Here is a 12,051-nt window from a genome sequence, read left to right on the forward strand (position 1 = left end):
ATGATTTCATACACCTCTATTATACCCCCCTCCCACCTTGAGACACATGCTAACAGCACCTGTTGGGCAGGCATGCTTGTGAGAATGGCTACGCTTTACTTATGGCAAACCCTTCTGCTTTCCTTCTTAAGTGTGATGGGCTCTTGGAATCCTGCCTGCTAAGCGCTGAGCCCACTCAGCTGCTCTGTGACCTACACTTCCTGTCCTAAACTCTTGGCGTGCTCAGCAGCTGCTCCCCACCTCAGGGGCAGCGGCACACCATTGGTGGTGTGTGCACTTGATTTAGTTGGGGTTGGTTCTGCTTTGAGCAGGGGATGGGACTAGATAACCTGCTGAGGGCCCTTCCAGCCCTGATAGTCTATGATTCACTAGGCCCCATCCTGCTGCCATCAAGGTGGGATTTGCCACTGGAAGCCGCAGTGGTCCATGGCTGTGTGAGGGACCTCAGGGCCCTGAAGAGATGGTCTCCTCCCGAGAAGGGAACACTTTGTGGGCACCCGCAGTGGTTCAGCCCTAGCCGCCTCTGCACTGGCAGCGTCCAACCCCGAGAGAGAGAGAGAGAGCAGGGACTGCCGGGAACTGGAGTCCCTTACTCTCCCGATTCTCCTCCCACATCTCGACCCACGAAGGGAGGGAGAACTACATTTCCCGTGGGGCACCGCGAGACGGGCCCTAAAGGGACGGGCACGCAGCAGCGCCGGCCGGAGGCCGTGGCGGGCGGGGCGCGGGGCCAGGAGCGCGCGTGCCGGGATGGTGCTGCTGGCCCTGGGTGGGCGTGGCCTGGAACGGTGTTGCGGCGACGGTTGGGGCGGAGCCGGCGAAGGGGTGGGACTGCGGGTGGTAGTGTTGTTGATAGTGGTCGGCTCGCGTAGTGCGCAGCGGAGGGACCGTTACTCTGAGGCGACGCAGCCTGGCGGCGGGGAGGGCGCCTGAGGGGTCTGTCCTCGCGCCCGTACAACCCTCCCCCTTGCGCAGTGCCCGCCGCGTGAGCCTGGCTCGCGCCGGGGTCCCTGTCCCGAGGCGGGGACGCCCCCTGCGCCATCGCCCCTTGTCCCCGGCTGAGGCACCGAGCAGCGACCCCGCCCGGGCGATGCCCTTGGCCGTGCTGGGCGCCGGCAGGTGATTCCCCAGCGTCCGCCGCTCGTGCGATCCGCCCGCCGCCATGGGGGACGGGGACGTCAACTCCAACCTGCTCATCGCCCGCAGCACCGGGGACGCGCAGCTGGACAAGGCGGTCGGGCAATGGCTCAGCTGGGACAAGGTGGGTGGCAGCCGGGCAGCCCCCTGATGGGCGGAGGTGCCTGCGAGCGTGTGCCCTGCCCGGGAGCGGCCGGGGCCGAGTCGCTGGGTGTGCGCGCGTGTCTGGGAGCTGGGGGGGTTCATGCCAGAAGGCAGGACCAGATCATCTCGTCTGACCCCCTGTAAATCAGAAGCGCCAGAGCCCACCCGTTAGCCCTGCACTAAAGCCGCCAAACGGTGTTAGACCCAAGTGTGACAGCCCGCAGGGGTAGCGGGCGTGTCTGCCTTTGGGAGTGACTGGGTTGCGCAAAAGGGCACCCTGCGGGGTTATCCGCTCACTGGCAGGATTGGCCGAGAGCTCTCCGATGGAAGGCTGCATTCCCCCACCCTTCGCAGGTTTTATCCCACTAAGGTGCACTTTGCAGTTCCTTAAAAAGGGTATTTTAGTCACCACTAGACATTGCTGTATTAGGACATTTAAAAAAGAAACAAACATGACCACTTTGTGTGTATGGGGGGGTGGGATGTCTTTGTTCTCTCTGAGGACAGATTAATTTGGCGTTAGTTGGCTTTGCCTTGGTAATGCGTTTATCTTCCTCATCCTGTCTCTTGTTTTTTGTCAGTAAGTGTCAGATCTGGTCTCATGACATCTCATTCCAGTTCTCCTTCTCCTTGGCCCAGTAACTGATGCTCCTTTTATGAGGTTGTCCAACTGCTCAGGTGGTGATGAGCTGACTGCTCTCACCCTTCTTGCTTGTTGCATGAAAAATATATGTGGGAAAGAATGTGGCATGTGAAGATCCTGGAATCACAGATGGGAGTAAACACTATGTTGTGTTGTAATCTGTTTAGCCCATAATGCAGCCTATAAGAAGATGCATTGATTGGCAGATAAAAAATTACTGAATGCATTGCCTTATGTGGCGAAGCGAACACTTCAGTGGTTTCTCTTTTCAAATAAATCTCAGAGAATTAATCTGGCCCTAATGTAGAAGAGCAACATAAGAAACTTTTTGTGGTGATTTGACAGGTTCTGAAGGGGGCATTCAATATGAAAAAGGCAAAAACTTTAAATGGGCAAACATATATTTTTAATGCAATGTGTAACTAACCTAAAGGAATACATCTACGTAGAATATTGTGTCGTAAATACTAAAAAGGATGAGGCATCTATATAAATAGGGATAGCATTTACATTTAGGCTACAAGTATTATAGCCTAAAAAAATAAAGGCTATAATACTTCATGGCACAAGCTCACCATCAGCTGGGGTCAGTGAGCCAGAGTATCCACTGGTATTACATAATTAGATGCATTATGGTGTTGGAATGCTTTCATCTGAAGCACTGAGTATTAGCTGTTGTCCCTGATAACAGACTAGATGGCTTATTAATTTGTTTTGATATGAGAGTTCCATTGTTAGGCTTGATCCTGCAAAGACCTGTCGCCCACTGAAGCCAAAATTGCTTACATGTGATAAACTTTTGCAGGATTTGGCTCATTTTAGGATATCAAAGTTCTTATAAATTTCATTGATTGTAAGAACTCTTTGTAAAGAGAATATTTTGGCTAGTACTGAATGCAGTCACCTGAAACCTAGCAACTGCTTAATAATTAAGCACATGCACAGCTGCTTGGGACAAGAAGTAAAGAATACCTTGTATTGACGTTAAAGGAGTTTAAAAACAATAGGAACATGGATAATTACCAATATAAAGTATATTTACACTGAATTATGTGAGTGTACTGTGACTTTTTATTTGTCTTGACTTTCTGAATCTGGAAAACTAATGTGTTAACATAGACTTATGTCATTTCTTCAACATTAAACATAAAGATTGGAGTTCTAGCATGCTATTTTTAAAATAGAACGAGGCACCAAAAGGGCTGCACAGCTATGCTGGTTTTCACAAAATGCTAAAATTTAATGCTAGGATGTAGTCAGGATCCAATATTGTGGATTATCTGGCTAATAATTTTTCATGTAAAGATTCATCAATTCTAAAACCAAAAGGGACCATTGTGGTAATCTAATCTGACCTCCTGTACAACACAGGGCATAGAACTTCCACAAAGTAATTCCTAGGTACATTGTCAGGTTAAAAATTTTTGTTTGCTTTTTAAAGGGCTTCCTGACCTGTGTTACTAAACACCTAAGATTAATAATGAATTTTTAAAAATCTAATTTACGAAGTTTACATTTTTAGACAATGGGAATAAAGTGTCAAAATCACTTTGTTTACACTAGCTTTTAAGTCAGTTTCACTTCATGCTAGTGCCTGATTTCCAGAACTGCAGCCTAAAGTGCAACATCTTCAAATCCAAACACCAGGCCTTATCCAACAAACATCTCATTGAGTGAATGTATTTGAACAAAGCATGAAGGTAAAATGAGCAGGATTTTTGGTTTTTTGTCTCCTGAAATGATACTAGATAGAAGAACATTTAAAACAGGTTTCTTAAACACTAAATCTTAATAAGAGCTGTAAAAGTCATACTACGTATGTAGTATGACATCTTTATCAAAATGAATATAGTGAATTAGATTTTTTTAATTAATCAGAATCTTTATATGTATGGTCTTTTGTGTTTGTTTGTTTGATTTTAAACTCCTTAATTTTGATAGTTTTCCTTTGGCCAAATGCCAAAGACAAAGCAAATGCCTTGCACATACATGATGAATTTACTTCTACGAAGCTTTCATCCCCCCCATAGCATTGTCATTGTAAACAGATACTACTTGTCTCCATTTTAAAACCAGTTTCTTGGAGCCTAATTAATACACAACCCTCAGCCTTTAAACTGTTTTCATTTTAGGTTTTTAATGTACCTGCAACTGCCTGTGGCTAGCCTGTGGGCTAACCAGACAAAACCCAGTTTTAGCCATTTCATCTGCAGCCTGAGAGGAACAATACGCGAAACCATTGGAACTCCAGGCTAAGTGCACTAGGCTTGCTAATGTTGTCTCTTTCCTTTTTCCGTCTCAGATTTAGAGCTGAGGATGCTTTCCAAAGAATAGGACATAAGTAGGCATTTGTACAAGGATACTTTCACTATCTAAATTCTGTTCTCTTCACGGTTTATCCATGTTGTTTCCTTTCTCCTCATTGCCTTTTCTTAATTTCCTCTCTATTGCGTTTTTTGTTGACCCTGTCTCATCTCTATGCGAAAATTAATTCTTTCAAGTTTAACAAGATACAGCAGCATCCTGTTCCCCCCTCACCCCGTCTTCAGTCTCCTCGTCTGTAGACCACATACTTGACCGAAGAAACACTAAGCCTGATTGCTATAGCATTTCCCTTTCCTGCCAGTTTTCAATGTCTGAATCTTTTTTATTTTCCTTTCTCTGACCCAAGGTTGAGGTGGGCATGTACAGCTTCTCAGAAAGGGGTCCCAAGAGCAAGGTATGTTTGGAGCGAACACTCCCACATGGAGCTCCCTCCGTAGGCCCAACCCTCAGTGCTTGTTTCATTAGATAGCTTTTTATATAGTGCTCGGATATGCGTGGACTCGGTAGTGCATAAAACAAAGATTCACGAAGAGTCTGATATAATCTTAAAAGCCTTGTCAAAGCATAGATCTGAGACGCTGTGGAGAGCAATGCCGAAGGCCATTTATATGAACCTGGAGATCAAATACTGGTACTTCAACACCTGAGAATTTTCTAGGGCTAAAAGTAAGATGCTAGTGAAAGGTTTGGAGCAAACATGACTAAATAAAAAAACATCCGAGCCTAAAGGAGGGATTATCTCTCTGCTGGAACAGATGTGCATAGAGCAGGTACTGTCGAGAGATAAGTCTCTCAATCAACATTTAAAAATAAATGCTTATGGCCCTATTGGCAGCGCATTGTGCCTTATGTAGCCTGCAAGATTACCATCCTCTAAGGCAGAGTGGGCAATACTAGCGCCAGGAGCCCATCCAGCGCTCAGTCGCATTTAATTCGCTCCTCAAGAGTCAAGCGTGGGGAGCAGGGTCTGGGCTGCCCTGCCACCGGGGGTTTGGGGCTGCCTTGCCAGCGCATGCTAGGCTCACGTGTTGAACTCCTAGAAGCAGCAGCACATCCCCCCTCCACTACTTATGTGTAAGGGCAGCCAGGGGACTCTGCACACTGCCTCTCATTGGCCGGCAACCCGTAATTGCGTGCGATCATGGCCTGCCATATGATTTTCATCCCAGATATGGCCCCTTGGGCAAGAAGTTGCCCATCCTCTGCTTAATGGATGGCCTTCGTCTACTACTTTACCTGATTATCGGAATTATGTTTTAAATCGAATTTTAATAAAACCGATTTATAAAATCGATTTTAGTGCGTCCACTACTAGGATTCTAAATCGATTTTGTGCGTCCATGGCCCACGGGTCTAGCGTCGTCGATTTTCAGGAAGCAGTGCACTGTGGGTAGCTGCTTCCACAGCCTATCCCATAGTTCCCATTCCTGGTTGAGAGCCCAGCGTAAGTGCCTGCCTGGACCAAAAACATTGTCCCGGGTTGTTGCTGTGGCTACAGCCTCACCCCTCCCTTTGTGAAGCAGCAGCCAACCATTTTCGCGCCTTTTTTTCCTAGTGAAGAGAGGCAACGCCTATAGCACACAAGCAATTGGACCCTGCTGAGACCATGGACCCTGCTGAGACCAGTAACGCAATCGTCGCAAGTTGTAAACAGCACGCGCACTCTCGTCTGTCTATGCTGAGCGATGAAACTGCAATTCAGGAGGGAGTCAGGTAGAGAGAGGAGGCAGGCCGGAGGACTGGCGCAGCTATGCAGCGCACCGACAGAGCGGCATGATGCATATGACGGAATGGAGACTTATTTCTCCCTACCGTAGGACCCAGCATTTTGGAGCTTAACTGCTGGTATGGGGGCAGCTTCTACCCAGTTTGCAACGCCGATTTTGGGCATGTGAAACAAAGCACAGACTATGGTGCGGACCGCATAGTTTTGCAGGTTGTCGGGACGATTCCCAGTCGGCTGCAAAAACTCGCATTGCGTAAGAAGCACTTTCTTTGACTTTGTGACTTGCTTTCCCACTTGCCTGAAACGCCATATACTAACATGGTGAGAGCGCCCTCCCACAGTGCAGAAGCGTAGTGGGCAATAGCCCTTCTGGAAGCTTGCAACATTCAGACAGCTTACCGCGTCAGCGGGAACAATCCAATTATGGAGTTGGGAATCTTACCATTGGCGGGCTGCTGTGATGCAAGGTAGCAAAAGCAAATCGATTTTACGCTGCTGCTACGAAAGTTGTGACTCTGGGAAACGTGCAGGTCATAGTGATGGCTTTGCTGCAATGGGTTCCCTAACTGTGGAGGGGTCATAGATGGAACCCATATCCCTAATCTTGGGCCCCAGAGCACCAGGGCACCCAGTATGTGAACCGCCAAGGGGTACTTTCCATGTGCTGCAAGCACTGCGGTGGATCACAAGGGACGTTTCCACCAGCATCCACGTGGATGGCCAGGAAGGGTTTCATGACGCTCGCGTCTTCAGAAACCACTACTCTCTTTAAACGGCTGCAAGCAAGGAATTTTACTTCCCAGACCAGAAAATAACAGTTGGGATGCTGGGATGCCTGTCGTATATCCTGGGGGACCCAGAGTACCCCTTAGATGCCATGGCTCATGAACCATACACAAGCAGCCTGACACGTGGTCAGGAGCTGTTCAACTTACAGGCTGCAGCCAAGTGCAGGCATGGTGGCTAATAGTGTGCATTGTGTGGCGTTAAGGGGTCGTTTCGATCATTTCTTACTCGCTTCAGACCTTCAGCCAAAAGGATGTCCCCATTGCTTATTCGCTGCCTTGCTTGTGTGCTCCCACAATCTTCTGTCGAGAGTAAGGGGGAGACCTTGGTATGGCGGGTGGGAGGCTTGAGGCAAAATCACCTGCGCTGACACGAGCAGCCAGACACCCAGGGCGATTAGAAAGAGCCACACCAGGAGGCGCCGTGCGCATCAGAGGGAAAGCCTTGACAAAGTAGTTTCAGCGCGGCGCCCCCAGGGTATGGTGTGACTGCAGTGCCCTTGTTTCCCTTGATGAACACCTTCCCGGCCTCTCTTGACTCCCTGTAAGCAACCCACCCTCCCCTTTAACTTACAGCTTGCGCATGGACTTCTTTAAAAGCAACATCACCCATCCCAACCCTCCCCTTTGATACATCTCTAGCTGAAGGAAATAAAGTCAGTTATATTTGAAAAATCATTTATTCCAAGTATTAAAAGTATTTGTTATGCTTAAAATCATGAGTTCCTTTTTTAAAAATCTTCCCTGTAAGAAAACCACCCTCCCCGTTTGGATGTATTCTTGATTTAGGAATAGTAATTATCATAAGAGGCACTGAGTTATCTAGGGTATCCCTGCCATGGTGTAGCTTTTATGGAGGAGGATCGGAACGGCGTAAGGAAAGCCCATGAAGGCACATTTCAGCTTAATGTCAGCCTTTTGGTTGGGCTGTCCATGGGGGGTGGAGTGTTCCTGAAGTTGAAGAAAGCTATCCCCCACGCATTCTAACATGTCTGGTGTGAGGGGCAGATTATGAACTTGAGGGAGCTTTCGAGGTGTTGGTTAAACATGGGCTGCAGTGCACTCTGTTAACCCCGCTGCCCTTTCACTGACCAGTCCACTATGCATCTGAGGATCTCCAGTGTGTTCACACTCAGCAGGCTCCAGCGTTCCATCACGCCAAACGCAGATCTTCCTGCCTATAGGCTCTGATCTTCCTGCCGCGTCTTCCTTGCTCCTTCCTCCTCTACCTGTCCGCGTCTTTCTTACCCTTGCCACCTCTGTTCTTCTGCCGCCACCTACTCATCTCCGAGGCGTCTTCTCCTGTGCCTCGCCGGCCACTCTGGCATCTTTCTTGTATTTTGCTACCACTTCGCTTCCAATCATTATTTGATGAGCTCTGTTACTGTGGCTATACTTCCATGATTCTGAAACATTTCACCTCGAGTTCTCTTCCTCCGCCTATTTGGCTAGCCTTTCCAGATGGCGGCAGCGAGTTACAGAACGTGCGCCAGCTGTATTGGGGAGCGTAAGAAGAGTACAGAAGAAAAGTATGTAAAAACCGATACATTTTACCAGAACAATGATTGACAGTGAACCAAAAACTATGCAACCTTACGTAGCACATGTGATTTCACTACAATGGTCGAATTTTGCATCTCATTTATATTACTGAGAGCCTTGTCCTGGAGGTCAGAGCACACTGCAGACGCGGTTCACCGGCTCCTGTAATCATAATTCAGCTTCCCATGACAGCCATGTAAGTTCCAGCTCCTCCCTTCCTAAAGCATCTCCCTTCCACCCCTCACAGCGGTGTGGCCTGTTTAGCTTGGGAAGAGTCCCTGCTTCGCCAAACAGGACGGAGAGCAAGTCCCAGCACAAGCCTTCCTATGCTCTGTGAAGCCAATGATTCCAAATTACGTCATGCTATTGCCGGAGGGGGGGAAAGTTTTTGTGTCAATGGGGGATCCTTTCTAAGTAGATTAGGATAGGTAAGGGTTAATTTTCTTGCCTCTAAGGCGTGAACAAACGGGAACCTAACACCTCGACCAGTAGGACCAATCAGAGAACCTGGATTTTTTAAATAGTTCATGCGGAATTGTGTCCTCTGGTCTTTTGTTTCCCAGGCTAATGGAGGAACATCTTTTCTGCTAACTCCTATTCTTTCTAATATTTTCCTAAGTGTTGAGTACAATAGCCCACCAAGGCAAAATGCGTTATATGCTTTGTGTTGTATTTACAGGTGTGTGTTGATTATCTCTCTTCTTTTTTTCTTTCTTAAACGTGGGGCTATCTTTTAAAATCAGACTGTTTGTTGTTCATATTTAATTTATAAGCAAGAGCCTGTATTGATCTCTTAATGCAGTTTATGGTGTTTGCTATATTTCTTCTTTTATATAAAGTTCTTTTTTAACCTGTGGAAGTTCTTTTAACTCTAGTGAGGGGCAGAGGGAAGAATCGTCTGCCCAGAGCTCTGTTAATCGGTGAACAGCTAGAGTGGGGAGGGAAAAGCCAAACTCTGTGTCTCACCTTCCTATTGTCCCAGGGCGGGAAAAGCTACAGGACAAAAGGAGGGTAATCTCTGTGTGAGCGGACTAGGCGAATGCATAGCCTCGGGAAGCAGATTGCCTCCCAGGTTGTATCAAGAGTGAAGTATCAAGCATTGCACCGGCTAACCCAGGAAAGGGGAAAAGCTGGGGATGAGCCGGGAGACCCAGGGTCAGGGGGGTGGGTCTTGGGGTTTCTCCAGGAAAGTCTGGGGGGACCAGAGCGAGGCAGGCGCTATATTCCTGTCTGGTGGCAGCGAGAGAAAACCAAGCTGGGTATAAGCTTGGGGGAGATTCACAGTAACACTCAGATGTTGAACTCTAAGTCCAGATTGAGAACAAACGTTTACCACAGGGACCGGATAAGGCTGCTGCCCCGAAATCTACTGAAAAGGCTCTTTGATTTCCTCCAATAACATTCATGGATGATTTCTTGGGGTTGGAGGATTTTCGACTCCATCCCCAGACATGTTAACGAACTTTTCCTGTAACTGTACTGGCTAAGAAGGAATGACAACGCATGCTTCAAATTTATTAAAAAAAAACGCTGTTTGTAACCATGATTGATAGAAACATTCACTCACAGAGGGTCCCTTCCATGGCTTCACTGTCGGATAGTGGCTGCGTTGGGCTGGGAGGGTAAATCAGGGCTCAAAAAACAGCTCCTGGCTGCTGTTGGTAATTGAGAGCGTGTGTGCTATCTGCAATCTCTTCAATCCTCCTGCTCATCTTCGTCATCACTTGCATGCCCTCTGCAGAATCCTCAGGCTTACGGGCGTTGATATTGCAACACTGATCCTCTGAATCCACGGTCACAGGTGGGTGACTTGTGCCAAGCCCCTAAAAATTGCATGCAAGCTCTGCGCATTGAACTGCATGTTTTCGGACCTGCGCCCAGACCTTCCGTTGTGCCTCTCTGGTTTTCTGTAGTATGCCTGCCTCAGTTCTTTGACTTTTATCCTACATTGCAATGAGTCCCTCCTGTGCCTTTTTCAATCATGAGACTTTGAAATTCCTTCAAATTTTCTCATTTCGTCGCTTTTGACGAACGGAGTTCTGTAAGCACTGAAATCCTCACAAACCCAGATAGCAATGCAGATCCACTAGCTCTTTGTGGTCCATGCTGGAGCTCTTTTTCTATTCATCATGGGGACCTGCATTTTTAAATGTGCTGCTGACTCTACGTGGCACCTGTGCTGCTCAGAGCCCCACGTGGCCATAAACAGGAAACTGATATCAAAACTCCTGCGGGGGCTTTCCTGTTTACTGCCAGTGCATCGGAGTTTTGACTGCTGTCCACAGCGGCTCAGTGGTGCTCTCTGGGATATACCTCTGGAGGCCAGTAACTTCGATTTCCGTACCACAACATACACAATTCGTAATATACAATGTACCTCGATTTAGGGAGATTTACTTCTGTGGTTTTGAAGAGTCTCACCTAAAATCGATTTAAATAGTCCTTTAATTCGAATAAAGCATACGTTGTGATTGTGAGTGCACAAGAGGAAATTAAAGGGCGTTGTAGTGTGGACGGGTGCACCATTAATTCGAATTAAAGCTGTTAAATTCGAATTAAAGGCGCAGTGTAGATGGGGTCGATGTCTGATTACTTGAGTATGCTCAGTGAAGGAGTCCTGACTTTATCAGTGTTGACTATATGTGATATTAAGTTCTGGGGTTGAGTAAGTGGAGAGTCTTCATAATGGGACTATTGATGTCGCTCTTTTCCTGAGAAGAGGGATTATTATGCTGATGTCAAGCAGCAGAAGACTGCAAAGTTTATATCTGAACACCAAGTGGCGAAAGCCTGACTTGTGGAACTGCAGTAATTCTGGATGTGCAGACCCTTGTGAGGAGTCCCATTGGTTTCAGTGGAGCTCTGCCAGCACAGTGGTGCACTTGCACAGAGCTTATTGCAGACTCAGGCCTTGACTGGTGGCTATGATCCTTGATGTGGACTGGTAGTGGTGGCTGTGTATACACAGAAGATTATGACAGATAAGCTATTTCACTTTGAAAAGATGCTGCAGTGCCCCTGTTCTGTAGCTTTCATATTTTTGTTGTTGTAAAGTTACATTTAAAGATAAAACTAAAATAGGTGCATTGATGAAATTGTCTTCTAAAGGCTGACAGTATAACTAATATAAGATCTTTCTCCTTACAAAACCTTTAAAGCACGCTTCTCCAAGCAACAATTACAAATTGAGCACAACGAATTGTCAGAAGCTAAAGAGAAGAAATATTCTGAAATCACTCCATATGCGTTTCAGTGGCCAAAGGATTATTATAAAGTTGAAGGACAAAAGTGAAAATCGTAGCCATAATTCACTGTGGGTGGATTTTGGGGATAGCGAAAGTATCTCAAGTGCAAATAAGGCCATAGGGAACTAGCAGCTCAACTAAATAAGAAGCTGTACTTTGGTATTAGTTTTGGTACTAATACTTTGGTATTAGTTTTTTAAAACTGAACGTAAGATGTACTGGCAACCAATCTTCAAAAAATTAAAACCGCTACACTGTTAGTATTTGTTAGTGAAAAATCCTTGGTGCTATGTTAAGCTAGACTTGTGGAGAGGCTTGAAAAATGCATTACTATGGTCTATTGCACCCTGGAGTGTACAAGTCTAGAGATGTCTGCCATGTCAACTTAGGCAAACATGTTGATGCTTTGAATTATTTCTGAGGTAAAAAGAACAAATGTCAAATGAGATGTAACAGAGTCGATAAGGATCCCTAGTTAAAAGAACTGCTGTTCTGTGTAGATTC

General features: G+C 46.7%; 1 protein-coding gene across 3 annotated transcripts in view; it reads left to right on the plus strand.

The window, feature by feature from the left end:
• The first annotated feature begins 819 nt into the window (after positions 1-819).
• PGM2L1 (phosphoglucomutase 2 like 1) overlaps positions 820-12,051 on the plus strand; it is a 105,810-nt gene continuing 94,578 nt past the window's right edge. The window contains exon 1 of one of the 3 annotated variants that reach the window (XR_012655070.1): positions 820-1,261. Coding sequence is in view for 2 of the 3 variants with exons in the window: in XM_075061835.1 (XP_074917936.1) it covers positions 1,163-1,261 (99 nt within the window). In the remaining variant the exon portion in view is untranslated. The remainder of the gene's footprint in view (positions 1,262-12,051) is intronic. The other 2 variants (XM_075061835.1, XM_075061834.1) reach the window with 2 other exon arrangements.

Source organism: Chelonoidis abingdonii, chromosome 1 (genome assembly GCF_003597395.2).
Source record: "Chelonoidis abingdonii isolate Lonesome George chromosome 1, CheloAbing_2.0, whole genome shotgun sequence".
In the NCBI taxonomy this organism is placed as follows: Eukaryota; Metazoa; Chordata; order Testudines; family Testudinidae; genus Chelonoidis; species Chelonoidis abingdonii.